Source organism: Sphaeramia orbicularis, chromosome 6, assembly GCF_902148855.1.
Source record: "Sphaeramia orbicularis chromosome 6, fSphaOr1.1, whole genome shotgun sequence".
NCBI classification, from domain to species: Eukaryota; Metazoa; Chordata; class Actinopteri; order Kurtiformes; family Apogonidae; genus Sphaeramia; species Sphaeramia orbicularis.
The window spans coordinates 24,795,562-24,816,951 of NC_043962.1; the positions used below are offsets into that span (position 1 = coordinate 24,795,562).

General features: G+C 36.4%; 1 protein-coding gene across 1 annotated transcript; it reads right to left on the reverse strand.

Moving 5' to 3' along the window:
• Window positions 1–5,348: 5,348 nt before the first annotated feature.
• Window positions 5,349–20,422, reverse strand: slc17a8 (solute carrier family 17 member 8). The gene is made up of 12 exons (XM_030137691.1): window positions 19,845–20,422; window positions 17,223–17,478; window positions 16,975–17,093; window positions 13,988–14,102; window positions 13,819–13,906; window positions 12,096–12,182; window positions 8,480–8,622; window positions 8,234–8,383; window positions 7,997–8,129; window positions 7,486–7,596; window positions 7,058–7,185; window positions 5,349–5,703 (listed from the first exon to the last, which is right to left on the reverse strand). Exons 1-12 carry the CDS (start codon window positions 19,943–19,945, stop codon window positions 5,374–5,376), a joined length of 1,761 nt encoding a protein of 586 aa, XP_029993551.1. The 5' UTR covers window positions 19,946–20,422; the 3' UTR covers window positions 5,349–5,373.
• Window positions 20,423–21,390: the final 968 nt, after the last annotated feature.

Genomic DNA, 21,390 nt, shown 5'->3' on the forward strand with positions numbered 1-21,390 from the left:
TGACCTGAGCCTGAAGGTATAATAAAGTTGAGGTTTTTACTGGTATCCAGGCCACAACACAGTCACATGTGAACATGACTTTTATTGACCACATCTGATACACTTTTTAATTAACTCTAATAGTGTAATTTCCCTTGAGATCCAATAGCAGCCCACAATTCACAGTCCATTTTACACTCTACACTCTCACAACCCACACAACTTCCAAACATCAGGAATAGTGGCACACCGATGGCTCATAAGAAATGATCTGTAGACCTGTGAACATGAAATATGTTTGGTCTCATACCTTACCTTATAATGCACAGTTGCGTTCCCCCCTGTGTCGAATTCCTGCCTGGTTACAATTTTATTCAGCCGTGTTTTCTGATATCCACTACAGCTCCATCAATTCTTACTAATGAACATTAAACAGCTTGTGTCTGGACTCCAGTGAGAGCATGTGTAACCAGTTGAGGTCAGAGAGAAATGGTTGGTGGTTATTAATTAAACTGTTCATTCCTGTACGTTACCCCCCACCCACCCATACAGCACAGACTCCCACAAAAAAAAAAAAAAAAAAAAAAAAGAACTCTTTATCTCACCAAGACAAGGGGCTGCCACATGAATCATGAATCCTCCAGCAGAGCAGAAATCCCACCCACATACAAAAACATCACACATGCACCATACATCCAGTCATTAGCGTGACACAAACAAGTGGTACGCTGCTATCAGTTCATTAGTTTACTGGACTTATCTTCGAATGAAAACAGTATTATGTGGTGCTCTTACGCCAAATGTATGTGTACACTTAGTTGGAATCTTTAAAATATTTTGACTAGTACATGGAGAAATAGAAAACCTCTGCAAGCAGGCTGTGAGGCAATCATTACTCTGCGTCCTTGAACTTATCAAAGCCATTTTATCATGTCAGGGTGATGTGTACCGCCAAAATACGCCAGATTTGTTCTTATTTGCACCTGTAAACAATCCACTAACCTGCTCTCTTTGCGTAGACTAAAACGGAGATACGCAGATTAAATACAATCCTTCATGTCTTAATAGTTCTTAATTTGTGCAAAAACAATCGTTTAATCATTGATGGGTGAGTTGTTGCTCCATCCAAAGAGGCCCTTCTGAGTCAACAGACAGTCGCTCTGAAATAAACAGAACCTTTGCCATTGGCTGCTGCCTGTTTGTGAACTATCTGGTCTGTGTTTGAGCATGTGAGGGATGAGCTGTGAGGAGAGATGACACAAAACTCCACCAAACATGTTTATGAGCAACGGGAACAGTTGTCAGGCGATATAATCTACGAGGTTCATTTAAAACATTTAAATGTGTCCGTCCACCTCTGGTAAAACAGATATGGGGTTTGGGCTTTTGTCTTTCCTTTCACCTTGGTGTTTTGTTACTCCTTCCAGACAGTCTGACTGTTTGTGACATACACATGAAATAACATGAACTCAACTCTTGAAGAATTTGAAGAGAATGAAGAGATATGATAGAGATGTACATGTAATTCTGATTTCAGAAAAATGCTGTTGTCCCTCAGTATGCCTGATTTAAAAAAAATAATAATTCTGTGCCGTGGGTTACACATTTCTCTCGTTATAATCTTCTTTATTCAGCATAGCAGGATCAGTCTCAGCTTTTTTTCTACTCTAAGTAAGTACATAATACTCAGATTCTTTTTATCGCACTACAATCAATGTCAGATAGAAACCAACATTATTCTGACAAATGCAACATGTATTAAACATATCTACAATGTTAAATGTGAGAAAGTTCATTGTCATGTTATTTGTTGATGATATCCTCACTTTTCTTCCATAAATTGAAAAAAAAAACCCTAAATAAAAACATTTTCAACATATTCAGCATCCTGTCATAGAACACTTAAGAAACCAGGAAATATTCACATTTATGAATTAATTAAAAAAAAAAAAAATTGTTAGTTCATTAATCATTGCATCTGTAGTTGAATAAATTCTTAGTTAATAAATTTGGTAATAAGACTATTTACTAATTAGACAGTGTTGGGTATTTCCCAGGATTGCACTGCACTGATTTATTATGAACTATTGAAATTGTTACATTTTTTTTTTTTTTTTAAAGAAATTATTCAAATTACCTACATTTTGTTAATTTAACATTTTACCCAGACCTTTAGTAGATAAAAAATCTGAGAATATGTTTGTGAAATATTTTGTTAATCAAACTACATTTCTACGTTCATCACAGTTAAATCTACTTTTTCTAACATCAAACATTTATTTTTTTTTTTAAACTAACATTTCACTTGATATTTCACCTGACAAAATGCAGTAAATTGCAATAAAGAACTATGTCTGATAATAAAATCGTTGATTGTTTAATAGTATTTAATTGGGTACAGTCTTATAATAATGTTGCACAGCTTGTGCAAATTGTAAATGTGTGTAGTGCCTAAGGTTATACACACACAATGTATTGATTCTACTTGTTAACCATATCTTTATATGTGTATTTATGTTTGTCACTGTTTGTAGCTGTGGCTTCATCACTGGAGAGGAATATCCTGTACAGTAATTATGTTTGGTGTTGAAAATGAAGCAGTGGTGGATAAAGACAGATAAGACAAAGGATGTTTACCACAGCGTGATAAGAAACAGAGCAGCCTTTGGGATATTTAAAAATGGAGATGTCTAATTTGAGACCTCCAACATAAACATTCAGCCTTGGTCGACCAGAGCAGAAAACATCTAAACTGTAGAGGGAGCAAAGATTTTAGAGTAAAATGAGGCATAAGAGAAATGGAAACAAATTGTAACATTTGTTGTTCTATGTAATATCATGTGAAATGTTAAATAACTTGCTTGACTCAGGAATTCAGAATTGACACTTTTTTTTAGTGATTTTATGTTCCTAAACAATCATAATACAGATTAAGAAATGTATTTCATTACATTTCTTTTGTGTTCAAGTAAAGTGCAAATCAAATCAATGCCTTTTCAAACAGTAAGATAATAATTTACTGTACAAAATTGATTTCTTTTCTATAGTATTAATAATAAGCAGTGAGTGTAAAGTTCCCATTTTCCTTTAGGTTTATGGTGAAACATTACAGTACAGTATTTTTTTTAGAAACAAACTAGGTTCCCATGTATCAAACACTGACACATTGCAAGAAGACAAACAGCAGATGACTAAATTGAGAAACACTAAATGCTTCACTGAGATACGTCAGTGTTAAATCCATTTTGTCCCATTACAAGCTCAGAGCACTATAAATAATAAAGCTGATATAATGCTGGAAGAAGTGCATTGCAAAAATAGGGCGAACCAAGACCTTCTCGGAAAGGAAGAGGCAAAAAGCTGCGACAAAGTGCAATCAGTCAGCAACGGCAAATATATACAGTACCAGCAAAAAAAGGAAAAAAATAAGGCTCATTACGTTAACACTGTGGTCTGCTGTCAAACCCACGGCTACATTCCAGGAACGTGTCCCTTTTCACATTGCATAGCTGACACAAAACATGTGAAAACATGGGAAGAAGAAGCGACACAAACTTCATTAGCTCTCACAGATGACGTATCATCAGCACAGTTTGTATGAAAAGTAGTCAGGCTTGAAAGCTGATATGTGTTTCTGATGTTAGTAAACAGCACTAGGTGGTTCAATAATGTTTGTCTGTGGTTTAGTCTCCATTACAACATCATACTACTCTACTGTATAGTGTGTCAATACAACTGACTCTTCCATTGTACTATTTGCTGTCTATATTATTAAGTTACAAGCCTTTAGTTTCTTTATGATGTTTTTACTTCATTAGCCGCATTTCCACCCAAAATACATGCAATTCCAGATGTCTCTTTTCAGGAATTACAGGGTTCCGTCAGGCATTTAATTGTCCGCATTTCCACCGCAAAGAATAAGTTGTTATCGTGTGCTACTACACAACATGCTGTAAATAAATGCAAAAAAAAAAAACAAAACCAGACTGGACTTTCACTGGTGCTTTGTCTGTCACATGCTTTGTTCTGTAATTCCATGGCAGAGGTGGAAAAAATACATACATTCTTTACTCAAGTAAAAGCACTGATACTTGTGTCAAAAAGGAGTGTTTTAACAGCTTCACTCAAGTGAAAGTGCAAACATACAAGCTCTGAAATGTAGACAAAGACTGAATGTAAGAAAAACTTCTACATTCCTATGCACTGGTTCTGTGCAAATCTACCTCTACCTCACATCATCAATGTAGGTAGTAGTTCTCCAGGTCCCTGATGTCTCATTCAGTCTGTTTTGTCTTATTATATTTTTTACACTACTATGTCAGTTTGCTAATGGTTAAAAAGTACAGCTGTGCGGGCTGGAATGATAGAATTAGTGTTGTAGTTCATCAGTCTGGTCTCAGACTCGAGACCGGTCTTGAGACCATTTTCTGTGTTCTTGGGCTCGTCTCGACTTGACTCTTCAAGGACTCAGTCTTGACTCGGTCTCAGACCACAGTGGGAGGAGAAGGACTCATAATTTCAGAGTGAGTCCTCAAGACTAAGATTTTTTTTATGTTCATATTAACAAAAAATCCAATTATTCATCATTACCAATAAATTTAAATGATAAAAAAAAAACATAGAATGATAGTAAAAAGTCAATATGACGAGGTTAAGTAGACGAGTGTGCCAGACTGCTCCTATAAACAATTTCGAGGCTAGCTTAGTCTGTAGGCCTAACTGTTGATTATCAACTGGGTTGATATTAAATCATGGTTATGAGAACTGACGTGTTTTTATGGTCTTGGTCTTGACTTGGTCTTGACTCCTGAAAGACTCGGTCTTGCTTCCTCAAAGACTTGGTCTTGACTCAGTCTCGACTGCATTTGAAAACCAATGGTCTTGGTCTCGACCCTTCAAAGACTTGGTCTTGACTCGGTCTCGACATACGCGGTCTCGTCCTCATCACTAGATGGAATTAAGAGTAAATAGAAAAGAAACACTCAAGTAAAGATACCTGAAAAATTGACTACAGTTACTAAGTCTTTGTACTTCCCACCTCTGCTCCATGGTAATGCCTTGAAACATATTGTGGCAGCCAATCAGAATGTACTACCACCCAAGCAGGGACTATTTGGGGCTAAAATAAAATCCCTTGTACTAAATTTAGAGCCTGTTCCCTACGATAGAAACAAACTCAGTTCTTTCAAATGTCCCAGTTCCTGAGGAAAATTCCTACGGTGGAAACACGGCTATGACAAGTGTTTTTTTCCCCCATGGACATGATGATGAAGGAAGGGTCTTCTTGAGGTACAGGCTAATGTCGCTGCTCCAGATGTTTCTAATGTATCCACAGATGCAAATCAAGTCAAATCGGCTGTGAGTGTTTATAAGTGCTTAGCCCAACAGGGCGTCTCACTGGTAACGGTCCTGGTAGTCCCCGTTCCCATAATGTTCCTCGTCATCTTGCATGGTCGCCCCTCGTTTCTGTTTCCAGCCCTGTTTTCGACCGGATGAATTGTCTGTGGTTCCGTAACTCTTTTTGGCAGCCAGTATGTTCTCACTGTTGAGCTCAGACTCTTCAGCCAGCTCATCCTCATCAATAATGCCACATTTATCCTCGCTTGTGCTCTCAGGGTTTGCCCACTCCTGCTGCTCTCCAGAAGCAAAGATAGCGTAGAAGATGACCCCAGTGTAATGCACCATGGAGGCAATAACAAAGACATTCTGCCACTCCAGACGAGTCTGTGGGAAGATGAATAGTCAGTGAACGCCCTGGCAGAAACAGACTTACTGATATTTCAATGAGGTGGCCTATCACTGAGGTAATGCAGTAAATCCAATGCTTTACTGCATACATTTGCAACGTGTACAATAAATTAACCAGTGCTATAAATCATTAACAGCAGCATTTGATAACTGCAACATTAGATATTCTGTTTCACAATACATGGTGTGAGGAAAAAAACATCAGTGGCATACAGTTTCTAGGAGGACAAGTTTATAAAGCAGTAATAAATGTGTATTCCAAATTTGTCATACTGTACGTATATAAAATAAAAAGTGCTTTTCTGTGCATTAATAGTGTTGAACAATTAAACAATGGGTACAGTCAAATACATTCAAAAATCCTCCTACAAAGTTCACTTCCTGTCTCCTAACTGAGCTTGGCCTGATGTTTTGAGACTTTAATGTGGATGAAAGTAGATGATTGAGGCCTAAATAAATTAATAATAAACTATCACTGTATAAATTGTAATTCACTTCTTCTTGGTTGTTGTTTTAATCTCTTTCAGATAAAATTCATGTTGCAAATTCTCAACAAAGTTTGTCCCTGAAACAGAGACTAGGCTCAAACACAGTTAATTTTATCCTGATCTGTGTCTGAAAGATGTCATTTTAATGTCAGGATGGTGAGAAAATACAGAAATTTTGAAAACTGTATTTACTTGGGTGACCTTAGACAAAACAATCATTTGAAATCTGTAAATGACTTCTCCCACTGGAATGAATGAGACGGGATACAATCTCCTAAAGAGGTGGAGCAGTGGAGACACTAAATAACTCTCCAGTGTTTCGCTCTTAACCATTTTTAATAATTCTATGATCTGAAAAGCGGATGCTCCATCCAGCAGATTTATTGGATTTCCATGCATATTTCAGCCAGAATCCAGTTTTGACAATGAGGACACTAAAGGATCAACCTTTTCATTTCCAGTCTGCAACAGAACATTTTTTCCCCCATTTAGTCAAGCTAGAAATACATAATATTGATAGCATAAAACAGGTGAAGCACTGATTGTAATGGGCTTTTTATGATGTCACAGTGTTCATGCTACATCATAAAGCCATATTTTCTGAAAAACCTTAAACACCAAAACAGCAACTTAACAATTTCACTACTGCAATATTGAAGCCTTTTCACATGTTTTCACAATTATTTTACAAAACTCTTCATTTTGTTCATAAGGACTTGTGATGTAAATGTGTAAGTGTGTAAAAAGATGTGATAGATATAAAGGGCAGTAGTAACAGCCAATAAAATATCAAAAACCGTGTATGGAAAATGGTCAGTTTTACACATCAGTCTGTTTTTTACCTTGTGTTTAGTCAGGGCGCCAACAATCAGAGGACACACCATCCCAGACAGTGTTCCCACACCATTAGAGATACCCATCAGGATGCTGGCATAGCGAGGAGCAATATCCAGATGATTGACATTAAAACCTAATGACAACAGACACAAAAAGAGCACTGGATTAATTAAACATAACATATTTAGTCACTTTGTAATTGTATTTTTAAAAAAGTATGATTCAGATCTGCATTTACAACAGCAGATTTGACAAAAATCTATAAAATATTCATTAGTGTCTGAGTATGTGCATCACATCCAAGGGAAAAGTGAACTACAAGTTGTAAAAAGAGGCTAAAAAAAGATCATGCATTCTCTTTTTTGCTTTACCATTCATACAATAGGACTGATTTAGTGCAGATCCATCTGAAATATTGAAAACTATGGCACACCTGAGATGGCAAATCCACTGAAGCCAACTGCAAGCACCAGGAAGGAGATAGCAATCCCACGAGTGTGAGAAAACCCGACCACCAGCAGCAGAGTGGCCTCCATACCAAAGCCTGTTAAAAAAAAAAAAAAAACACCGTCAGGAATTATTAGGTCATTTAAAAAACAATATAAGAAATCACTGTCATCAAACAAGATTTTCCTGTGCAGAAATGAAAAGAGTAGCACTACGTTTTTAATTATTTACTTCTATATTAAAAACAGAAAACACATAATTCCAAAATTAAATATTAAAACAGAGGAGCCATCAGTGTAGTTAAGGCAGCAAAGGTTATTATGGAGCTAGTGGAAAAGGGCGCTTAGTATAATTTGGCTTTTAAATTGATTCTCAGCATAAAACAATGTTTTGTGTCATTTCGAAAAGGACAAAATATGAGGACAGATAAGGACAGATATATAATTCATAGACAACTTTGGAATTGAATTGATAATAGTAGTTTTACTCTGACATACCTCCACAATTCATGAGTTTCCTCACATTTGTAGTGGACATGATTTTGTTGCTGCGTAGATAGTCAGCCAGCTGTCCTCCGATAGGGACCACAATCGTCATCACCATGTGGGGGACGGCAGAGAGTATCCCCACCTGTAAGTACATGACACATTCAGATACATCCTGTGTTGAACAATCTGTGTTTTTGATAGTGTAATTTGTTTGTTTAGCAGCTGTAGTGAAAATCTCAGGCAAACCTTGCTGATGGGGAAGCCAAAGACTTCTTCAAAATACGCCGGCTGACTAATGAGGAGCAGATAGAAAGTCCAGCTGCGGCAGAAGTTGGCCACAATGATGGCGTAGACGGGCATGGAGGTAAAGAAACGACGCCAAGGAGTCTTAAATTTCTGTAATTGTAGCGGAGAGAGTTATCAGTGGGGTTTTGATGCGTGTGATGAGATGAAATCTGTGATTTCCGACGTATTACACACACAAACACACACCTCAGTGACGCTCTGCTGGTGCATGCTCTCACCGATGGAGGCCTCGATGTAAGTCCTTTCCTCATCTGTGATTGTGGGGTGTTGGGCCGGGCTTCCATATGCCAGCAAGAGCCATAGGATATACCATATGATCCCAAAAACACCTTTACATACAATAACAAAAGGTCAGTGCATATCTATGTCCGACCATTTACACTGCAAACAATTTGAACACCCTCAGAGTTCAAATCAACACTGCTTTACTGCTCTTAACCCTTTAACCCCTGACGTGTCTGTGGTGAGCATTCTGAATGTATGACATATTTTACAACGTTATCCTCAACAACATTGATTCACCAATAAAACCCATGGAGTCTGATCAATGACAGTGGATGGAGACACTTATTTTATGTTCAGTTAATGATATTGTGGCTTGTTTGCCACAGTGCATTGTGGGTAGTGGGCATGTTGTTGTAAATGTGTTATTTGTATATGCAGGAGTTCAGCAGGGTTATTGTGTTAGTATTAGTTTTGACTTAATATGTGTATGGCAATGTTTATTGGCCTTTTTGTGTTTATTTTTGTATTTTTTTAGAGTTGCACCATGAGTGAGAGCCATAGGCCGAACAATCGCTATCCTGTTGTGATTGTTCGACCCAATGCATGACTTGCAGCTTGACAAATTGAAAGCATGCTCTATGCTGGCACATGACATTGAGCAAAATTTCTACCAAGTTTCCACCCATGCTATAAAACCTATGCTGAACGTGTCACTTCTTGCTGACTTTTCTCTGTTCTCAAACAATAACCCAAAAACTTTAATCATAGCTTTTATGAACATCTACATGATCAGTAAATTAAATTTAGTAAAATACATGATTTCACTGAAAAAAAAAAACCACAAAACACAGAGGGTAATATTATAAGTAAATGGTGATAAATCATTGAGGAAAAAAGTTAAATATAGAGGGAAATAATACATTGGAACTGCCACAAAAGTAACACTAGGTCTTTATGGGTCAAAGAAATTCAGTGTTTTCACCGTTGAGATTATCGGTGACATCAACAAAGTCAGGAAGTGGATTTGTCATTGGGCCTAATCACAAAATGAACAAGTGCAAACAACAGTTCACACTCAACCTGCCGGCAATCTGTTGATGTGAGCAGCAGTGTAATATTCAAAATTCTGACTGCCTTTGGTTGTTATTAACATTTACTTGTATTTTTGCTTCCGTTACTTGAGTACATTTAATTATACATTACTTGATATACTTAAGTACAGCAAATACACTTTAACTTGAGTAGCATTTCAATTGGTGACTTAAACTTCTACCAAAATAATTTTTTGTTGGGTACCTGTACTTCTACTCAAGTGTGACTTTCCGGTACTTTATACAACACTGGCTACAACCCAACATCCTCCAGGACACGCCCCCTTAAGACAATCCATATGATTTAAAAGGTTCATATTTTGCTAAATCCACTTTTATTAGTCTTTGGTACATTTGTATTTGGACCCTAATAGTTCAAAAAGTTTGAATTTGAACCCTCCAGATGCTGCAAAGCTATCTTTATATTCATTCCGGCAAAAATGTAGTGGATTTCTACAACTTGTTTCAAATCCTGCTTAATTTGACACATTTTGTGTCTCGACCTTTGCACATATAAGGTCAAGACTTCCGTCACACATTTCTCCAAGTGCACCACAATTGTTTGTCAGCAGCAGAGGTTGTAGTAAAAACTGAAAATATATCCAAACTTTGAGCCGATTACCTAAAATGTTCAGTCGTCGGTTGTATTAACGAACACAAGTAGCTGAACAGGACAGAACGCACAATTAACAACCTGGAGGGGGTGGCTCATTTGGATTTAAAGGGCCAGAGCTCAAAACAACCTTTCTAGTGTCATTAGTCAGGAATAGGGTTGAAGATGGACCTGTGGAGTTGAATGAAGAATTCGGAACCAAGCATAGCATTTACAGTTTATGTAGAGCACAATGCGTAATTCCATTTAAAAATGCTAAATGTCACTCCTTTAAAATAATGACACTGTGGAAATAGCTCTGCCCACTGACCTCTTTCACACTGCAGGAGAGTAAAAACAACATCCAAATCAACACTCATCAACACAACTCTAGAAAATAAACACTGCTTGATTTGCTGTGTATCTTTGCAGTCAAGGGTTTCCAAAGTACAAAGCAGTATGAGGGATGAACACCATAATTAAAACCAGACTAGACCACGAGAATTTCCATTATTAAAATGAAATGAATGAGACATGAGTCACAGAGCCCAGACAGAAAAATGCTAATTTACATCAATAAATCATGAGATTGTATCACAGCAGTACTAGAGTAGATTTTTATTAAAACACATTTAGCAAAGTTGAGGTTTTTTTTTTTAAGCAAGTGTTAATGATTTTAATCAAACCCAGAGGCAATTCAGATAAGGCTCCTGCATACACCAGCACAAAGAAGCCAAAGATCACAAAAACCACTCACCATGTCACTAAACTGACACCTAGTGTATTCAGTGACTCATCACCTACACAGGTAGTTGGACTCTGTACTGCATCACATTAGTTTAGCTGAATTTCACCAGGATAATGCTGTTAAAACATCATGTAACCAGTGGTGTAGGCAGAAAAATACATTAGAAAAGCCTTGTAAACAACTGGGCGCTTTATTTTCCTTATGACAACCTGTATAAACTATGGCTGAAGCACAATTAAAAGACTGTTTTTTATCAACCATGTTTAACATAAAGGATCTCATGTGCACGTTTATGTCATTTAATAAATATACAAGTAAAAAATGACAACTGAGATGTACAGACATTGCTGATGATTAACCAACAAACATAATCAAAGTTTCCAAGGACACGTCTATTAGACTGACTTTTAACCTTTACATTTTGTTCATTATCTATTTTTAAGAGCCCAAGAATCCCCTAAAAATAAAGGCATAGACCAAATTCTGACCCATAGATGTATTTAAAATTTAAAAACAGCCTATTTAACATTAATAAATTGTTGATTAATCTTTAATTAACATCTGGAAAAAAAGCAAGATCAACTCACTTTCTGTAGAAAATCCCACAAAACCTTATACATGAAAACATACAGTGAAAACCATATTGATTTTTACTGATTTTTATAAAGTTTGAGCATGCACCTGCCTACTTTTAGGTGTAAATTTGACACTTGTCATTGTTTAAAGCTTCTAAATAAATGACTGATATCCATTTTTTATTTCATATTTAATGACTTTTCCTACGGTACCTGCACAAAAGTGTACAATCTGTGTGCATTTTTGGTCATTGTAGGAAAAGACGTGAAACTGCAAGCTAAAAAAATGTCATGTTGGTGGTTTTGCTGCTGTAAACTGGGTTTTATTTGATTCAACCAGTATGTATGTGGTCACATTGGAAGTTATGAACAATTTTTGAGGAATGCTGTCATTTGACCTGTGTGATATAAACCAGAATGTGTCTCATTTGACCTTTTTCAGTAGTTAAGGTGAAAGGTTTAGTCATTTTATATTGTGTACACTCATGTGGTAACTCGTACTTTATTGGCCCATAAAGTGTTGTTATAATATAAGGCTATTCATTGGATGATCATTCAGTATCGGTCTTACCATAGATATAAAAGACAGAGGACCAGCCAACATACTGAACGAGGACTCCAGCTAAAGGCATGGCGATCACTGCTCCTGCATACGATCCTGCAATCAATCAATAGCACATTACAATGGATTACAATTATATCTACCTATAATGACAGCATTAACACTAGTCCCACTGATATTTAAGGCTGTAACTAACAATTCATCTCATTGTCTATTAAGTTGCTTCTATTCTCTATAAAATGTTAATCAAGAAGACACATCAATGTCTTGTTTAGTCCATAATCCAAAAATATCCAAGTTTTAGAGGCTGATATCAAAGAACAGCAACTGTAGCTCTTAAACACACAACATTCCCCAGGAGATATAAACTCTTTAACATCCTGTGGGGGGCATTATGGAAAACTGTGACTCATCAAGTTATCATTTATCAAAAGGTATTAATATAAAATGTATTAGTATCTAGGTCACATGATTTGGTTCAGGTTATCTGTTGTCATTTATCCAGTCTGAGCAGAATCCATCATAGCTGACACTGGTATAGGAAATGTTTGCAAGTAATTAAATACTGATCATATGTATTTTCAGTTAAACAACAATAAAACTCATAAAACAAATTAGGACTGTTGTCTTAATATTAAGCTGAAGAAAAAGATATTATAAAAAAATATATATGTATGTCCCAAGATACATAATCAAGGATGGAAAGAAGAATAAATTAGGTCACATATTTAAAATTTAGTAAAAACAAACAAACTAAAACTGGAAATCAGTTTAATATTCACAACAAACTAGATAGCTTTGACCTCCAGTTATAATGCCCAGATGGTCAGACATCTATCTGTTTTTTTTTTATTAATCCAGCATATGCCTTTTTTTAAATTTTTTTTTAATTTATTTATTTATTTTTTTTACTTTTAAGTAGTTACTATTCACAGTGCAGATCTGGAATAAAATCAGTCCAGAAACTAAAACGCATGATGTAAATAACCAGGGACAACAACAGTGCATAATTAATTTTCATGAATATGTTAATCTTTCTGTGTTTTGTTATGAGAAATACAACTCATAAAATCCAAAATATACAGGATTTTTTAGAAAGAAAAAAAAAGCAAAAAGGAATATTTTACTTCAATCCAAAAGAGACAAATTGTAACAACAATTCATTTTCCACTTCGGACTGGTCATGTGAATTAAAAAACTCAAGAGTATAATAATAAAAAAAAACCCAAAAAACAAAAAACAAAACCTGTCCTTTTTCTATAACTGTATGTATGGATGTATGCAGCTGCCTTCAGTTGTAAGTAAACTACACTGAAACGAAAATGTGTCCTAATAATATAAACTAACACACATTAGTTTCATTGAATGAATACTGTGGCATCAGACAGGATGCATTAATGTGTTTCCTATTATCTGACAGATTCATGAAGGCTGATGCTTTCAATAGAGCTGGGAGCAGGAGAGTGTATTAGTACAGTAAGCACCATGACGCTTCATTTAGGCGAATAAAGGGAGACGCTCCTTCAGACTGTGCAGGTGAGCAGTGTTCATTTACAGACAATGTCAAGAGCGTTTTGACGCATGGCAGGGTTGTCATGGCACCATTTTAACATCTGAGGCGGTTGAAATGAGCTGTCTTACATTCATTTACTGACCAACACTCGCCAATTTCTGAGACAGGGTTTATACAGGACACAAGAAAAGCTTTGTGTTGTGTTTTCAAATCACTCACCACAGAATGAAGTGGTAGCAAGTCGACTTCTTTCAAGAGGCGGAGCCCATTTGGACCACATCCCATGGCATGCTGGGTATGTGACACCCTGTCAGAGTCAGAGATCAAACTTTAACTTGAGGGATGAGTCTGAGGAAACACTTTGCTTGTTCTAGTTTGGCGTTCTTACCTCCACTAAGCCCTGAAGGATGCGGACAAACATGACGCAGCCGTAGTGAACCCTGGCTGCAGACGGGATGAACATGTTCAGCACTGATGTCAGGAAAATGGCAGCTCCGAACACCCTGGAGAAGAACTTCATCATCAGCATCCATATATCAGGGTTAGACAAAAGTGGTCACATCAATAAGCATCTTCAGGGACTTATAATAATAAGCCTGTTTCTGTTTTTAAAGAAAAAGTGTGTACTATCAGAAAATATGTGCAACTTTGTCCTGAATAAGATATTCCATCAGTTTTATTAAGATAAAATGATACTTTGTCTAGTTTTAATCTAAAGTATATTTCAGTATTTATGTCTTTAATACTAGTTTAATAAATATAGCTAACCAAACTTTGCTCATTGCATTTGCATTTTTCCCCCTTAATACAAGACAATTTGCTTATATTTAAGAATATTTGTTACTTTCTCAGAGTAGAACTGTATTTGCTGTGTTTCAATGCATTACAAGTCTATAAAGAATTGGTTGTTAGTACAAACTTTCATTGTCCTTTTAAGGAAATTTCTTATTAACCCATAAAGACCCAAACATCCACCGGCAACCAAAAGCATCTACTAATCTACAATATTTAATAACAATTGATCCACTAATCCTGTCAATACATGTAAATAATTGGTGTAAAATGCAACAAGGTTATAATAGTTTTGGATTTTTCATTATAGTTTAGTTTTAGTTAGTTTTGACTTTCTCTTCTCCGATTCCGTTAGTTTTAATTAGTTTTTAGAGCAGGTTTGCTAGTTTTTATTAGTTTTTGTTATTTTCTAAATGCTGAGTTTTAGTTTAGTTTTGACGTATCTTTTCTCTTCTTCGCCATCGTATTCAAATAAATCCCGTACAGGACTCTGCTGCTTTCTCCCAACTTTAGTCTCTATGTTTCCAGGTAGAGTGGGGACCAGAAGACGACTGGAAACCACAAGTGACGAGAAGTGACAGACCGTTAAATATCATATGGTGCCAGCAGCTAAATTTGCTTGGAAATAAATCGATTTCGTATCAATCCAACATTGACAAAGACGAAAACTAAGGGAATTTTATCCATAATTTTTATATGTTTTAGTTAGTTTTGTAGACACACAAAACAGTTTCAGTTAGTTATCGTTTTTTTCTTTTAATTATAGTTTTTATTTATTTCAGTTAATGAAAATATTTTTACAATTCTAGTTTTCATCATTTTGTTAGTTTTCGTTAACGATAATAACCTTGAAACGCAGTTTGTCATCTTTTCATGGTCATCGTCTATGATCCATTTGAACGTTCAAATGCTCCGTAGTTACCATGGAAACACCGTCATCTTCTATAACATTGATTCACCAGTAAAACCTATGGAGTTGGATCAATGACAGTTGATGGATACACTTGGTTTATGTTCAGTTATTGATATATTTACTGAAAATGTCACTTTTTATTCAGTTTTCTCTGTTTTGATATAATAACCTTTGAATTTACTCTGAGTTTTCATGAACATTTGAATTAAATATAGGAAATTAAATAGAGGAAAATACATGATTTATAGTAAAAAATGCAGAGGATAAATCACTTGCAAAAGGTCAAATAGATATAAAAATTACTTTGGAAGCTGCTTAAAAAGTAGCACTGGGTTTTTATGGGTTAAGGTATTACTTGATTCCTGTATCCTGTGATATTTTTCTTGAAGGGATTAAAAGTGTAGTAACAACATGTATCCATGTGTCTAAAGGCTCCTGTATGTGTCTAATATTGTCAGGTACTGATATATCTCCACATATCTCATTGTCAAACCCTCTTAATCTCACAATGAGACAGATCTCTTCTCTGCGCGTTTCACTGAGATACAGATGTCTGACTGAAGCCACAAGTTTGCGTTTCATCACAGCGGCGGTACTGCTCAGTTCCCTCCTCCTCTCTCCTTCTCGTCAACTCCCCCCCACCCCACCCCTTCCTTCTCTTTTTCCAAAACAGTGTGTAAGTGACACTTGTAATATTCCAGTGGCTGGTGTTTCAGAAAGAAATCAGAGGCAGGATCTTTCATTATTAACTCTGTCAGTGGCGTGTCCTCTTTTCCTGTGAAGCTTTTATTACAGGACTGCTATCTGCTCCATCAGCACCGCTCACTGCACCGTACAGCTTTAACCCTTCAACCACATGCGCTGATGAGGAGCTCCCAAAACCTTCAGCACCTTTTCTCCTGGTCATTTTATTTAACATCCTTGATCAGTGATGCAGGGGACCTCACTTTAACTGTTAATTAAACTCCACAGTCATTCATCTCAGGTGTTAAGAATGATTTAGTTTAGTTTTTACAAATGTACAAGTTTTGCATTTGGATTTTAAGGTTCTTTTTTTCAGGTATTGGGAGGAAATCTTAGCTGGAAATGGCAAAGTGACACAATATATGATTTACAAAACCCTTATTCATTAAAGGTCCCACATTGTGCCCCATATAAGTGATATTTTACAACTCTATGGTTGCTTTGTATTTAATTATCATGTTTCATTGTGTTTTTATCTTAGTATTTTATCATTTTGTTATGTTTTATTGCATTTATTTTACTGTACAGCACTTTGGAAACCTTTGTGTTAGTTTAGATTTGTGCTTTATAGATAAAAATGGGTTTGATTGGAATGGATTGCTTTGCAGTAGAAATAAAGAATTAATTTTTAAAATTAAGACAAATTGCAACTGATTTGACCTGCATTTCTATTTTAGTCTTTAGCATTATTCATCATCCATGTTTTTAATAAGCACAGTTCTCAGTTATATTGCTTAAAACTATTTCTTCCTTGTTATTTTTAGTTTGAGTCACAGTTTTTGTCAACAGTTGAAACACTGATATAAAAAAATTGCCACATTAAACCTCGGAAAATGTTAACAAAAGCCCAAATAACAACCAACGTCATAGCAAAGTCTCTCTGTTTCATGCTTAGATAAATCACAGTCAGTAAATATATATATGACCTGTTGGCAGACAGCTTGTTAGAGATGAAACCACCAGGGATTTGAGTGACAATATAGCCCCAGAAAAAGGAGCCATGGATCAGCCCTACTGTCTCTGGATCCCAGTTAAACTGAGCTTTCTGGGAAGAAAGAAGAAAAAACACACCATAGGATGCAGACATAACTAAAAAATCAGAATACGAGGCTGGTTTGTTCCACCAACATGCATCACAGGTACAGTTTAAACCCATCTATACGTCCAGCTCTACCTGAAGTACTGGAGTCCCATTGATGTAGACAGTGTTGTTGTTCACCATCTCCACAATGGCTACACCAAGGTTGCAGCGGATGCCGAAGGAGATGCAGAACCCCAGGCCGCTGAGGATGGCGATGATGTAGCGCTTGGGCAGACCACCACAGCTGCAGTCCAGCAGAGGAGCAGAACGAGGCGCTGATGCCACCGGACGCCCATCTTCTGTCAGTTCGATGTTGTCCTCTTCTTCTACGTTGCTTCCATCAATTTTCCTTAAGAAGCAGAATGGAAATAATGACATGCATATGAGCAGTGTGGGATGATTAGCTTTCTTTTTTGTTTTTCAAAGCTCCCATGTGGATATATTTTGTGATTTATGTAAGATGAATTTGGCTGGAAGTTATTCTAGCAAAGGTGGACATGACATTTATAGATATCATACTTTAATTAAATGTTTTTAGGATCACTTCAGATTTTTCTTTTTCTTGTTGAAGCAGGCAAACATAAAGGTTAAGCAGTATGTATTTGGTCCAATAAAGAGGTGGTTTATGTAGTGATATAGTTATTAGGGTGACTTACAGCTTCAGTTCTTGATGGTGCTTGTGGGCGGGTTAAATATTTGATTGACAGCTGTAATAATTAATCACTAATCCATGATACAATCTACAATTCTGCTCTGTATCTGGACACAGAAGCTAAAAAAGTGGCTTCTTCAACGTCATGTTTATCTATATTTATGTTTAGTCTTTTGCTTTGGACCAAGATGAAAGAGCTGCAGAAGGACAGTGTATTTTCCAATTCTGGTGTTTTTTTTTTCATCCTGATTTAAGATCTGACAGCTTTAAGTGAACCTAAATTTTGCTAAAATTGAAATTGAAACATTAATAAGATTAAATCAAATACTTTGGACAGTTAAGACATTTAATACTAGCTGAATCTAAGACATTTTAAGACTTTTTCAGGACTTCCAGGCTCCGTAATATAGAATATGGTCATGTGTTCATTTTCATCATAATGTCTACATGGAATTCTGGCATCAAAAATCTTACAGTAACACGAGTCTCTGTCATTTTACAGAGGGCAGGAGGTGAAACGGAGACACACGACTAAAAAGGTCACAGTGCTGCTCTTATCAGGTTGCTTCCAGGTGCATTATACACCACACCTTTTCCACTACCCAGAATCCCTCTCTTTTTAACCGTCTTCCTGCTCTCATTAGGCAGTGACAGATGCTGAAATGCTGAAAGTGAAAAATGAAAAGGAACTGGGTTCATTTAGTCAAGGCCTCACAGTTTAGTTTGTAGAAACACATTCACAAACACAGTGAATGATTCAAAAGTACCACAATTTACTCCTGGATGTGGACTTTTACACTGTTTGTGTCTTTTTTAAACTCGTCCTAAAGAGTGCAGAACTTTATAATGACAACTCACTTTTGATGTCTCAGTTATCACAGAAGAACACAAACAGAAAGTCATCTTATCAAATGTATCAGGGCTACATAATAATATTCACAACATTTTCTAAAGTAAATTGGAGATACTGTGAGTTTTAATAGTCACTGCCAGGGTTTATCCTGTGTCTTATACAGTCTCAGACATTTCTCATCTAGATAATATTTTGGGATGAATCTACACCTCCTCAGCCCTAAATCATATCATGCATGAAGTAACACAGCAAAACCATCCAGAATATAAGACATCTGAAATGGACAGACAGATGGACAGTCAATGGGTTTATTTAATGTAGAGGTCTATATTAAATGTGTTGAAATTGCATCACAGAATAAAAACTCATAGCCTTTTAGTATTAATGACAAAAAACAAAAATCTGTATTTTGAAGTTACTTGGGCATTAAAAATTAAGGGATAAAAATTAACCAGCAACTGCATATGAGCAGATATTTTCCAGTGGAAAATTGTGCAGCTTTCAGTGAAATTTGGTCTGAACAAAAAACAGATTATGAGGTCTTAATATCTACTGTGTATTTATGCAAAGTAGTTTTCAATACATCCAATAAAAGCCTGTAGTGATATAAATAAAGTAAGGCATTTACAAAGCCATGTTTAGAGTTATTACTTTTTAACAGTGAATAAAAACATTTGTACTTCCCATTAATTTTTAATTTGTGGTCAGTAAAATCCCCTCATCGAAACAAAAAGAGGAACATCTTAATGATACATGAAATTGATTTCTCAGGAAATTGACCTCTTACAGTAGCACATTATCTCTTAGCAGTGACAACAGGTTTCACATATATGCAGTCATCTACCTCCAACTATCACACACACATCCCTCTGTGTGTGAAATATGAATCAGACATGAAATATGTATTAATGTCTTAAAATAAAATCTATGATTACATCACTTACATTGCCTGGCGAGCACAAGAATCAAATATTTATTTATCGTCAGGATCTCTGATAACACGTTGAGCTTAATGTGTTCACTTGCAGCCTCTCTACATCACTCTGACAGCACATGTTTCAGTACTTTTAATTAAGGTGAAGATAAGATTAAAACGCATCTCCACTGTGAATACAAAGTATCTATGAGTGAAAAAACTCCGATGACATCTAATGAAACCAGTTCTTCCTTCATGCCTCCTTCCCTCTTCCCACCATAAAAACCCACTCACCTTTGTATTTTTCCTAGAGAGTCCCCCACTGTGTTCTTCACTTCCTCCTTCCCAGGTTTAAACACCTGTTCCTTAAAACCTGCTAAGCCACCAAATGGCATTGTCCTCTGTTTTCTGTCCCTTTTACTACAAAACAGTGCCCTGATACCTCACTAGTTGCACAGTTTGTTGTGAGAATGAAATCAAAATGCACTACAAGCTAATCTTCATCCTCCCAGAGTCTGTGGCATCGGGGATTGGCTCCACCTTTCAGTGGTGCCAGGGGTCCCTCAGAGGTAGGGTAGACTTCTCCAGTGTGAGAAGAGTAGGATGCAGTCCTGAACAACCAAAGCACCGCCAAGCCAAAGTAACTTATTTCATCTCCAAAAAATCCTGGTCAGGGCAATACTGGGAGATAAAGAAGAAAGTAAATGAGAGTGTATCCTTTTGTTTTAGTCTTTCGGCATTGTGAGTCTCTCTGTGTCTGAATGAGCTTCTTACGTCTCCTCTCCATCCAACTCATCCATTCCTGTTGAGGAGGGGCAGGTGTAGCTGGTTTTTCAAAGCCAGCCCCTAACTCTACACATGATCGTCATCATCATCATCATTTCCCCAGCACTACCCCTTCAGCCAGTCGGGTTCATCTGATAGCAACCCACTGGACTCACACTTAAATATGCATGAGCTTGACAAGTTGCATTGAGGAGAGACAGGAGTAGACGGGACTGATGCGGTGTAAAATAGGAGCAGGTGAAACAGAAGATACGACCATCATGTTCCAGGTTTACATGTGCAACCACCTCCTCCAGTTGGAGCTTATTTGGGAGGAACAACACATGCTAACAGCATCATATCTCTTACCAGTTGCACTAATGGACATTTTCCAGTATTACCAATTTACCCAGCAACACAAACACATCCTTCTTCTTTACAGATCATCAAATATGCAGCATTTTAAAAATGTAGAAATTGAGACTTTAAATTTTAATCAGCAGACTGAATGGAATAGGATGTGTTGTTCCAGGATGGTGCAGTTAGTTCTCCAGCTGTTTATGCACTCTATAAATAACCTGAGAGCTCTGTCTGCAGGGGACGCTCTTTCAATAAATAAGATGGTTTTCACACTAGAAATATCCCAGATTCATCAAGGAAACTTAAGGGAGCTCTTGGTAGATATTATACAGTAAAAATGAGTCTGAATTTAGTGAAATAAATTCATATTTTTATTTCTTTTTGGATTATTTAAATTTCTTTGTAGTTTACAGTTAGCTGACCTATCAACACAGACATGCAGTGATTCATAAATGAATCAAGTTGTCAGATCCTCAAAGACCTGGACCACAGCTATAAAATGCTAATGAAGAGCTACTGAAATGTTTCTTCATTTTTGTTCCTATCAGTGTGTTTTCAAATGTAAGAGAAAAGGAAGAATTTCAGTTTTTCATCACTACCACACACAATGTCATAAAAATAGTCAGTAAATATGATGGTATAAGAATAACTTCTTGTTTATATTGAAACTGCAAAGGGCAATATTGTAACTGATACCTGTAACTGGCTTGGGAAT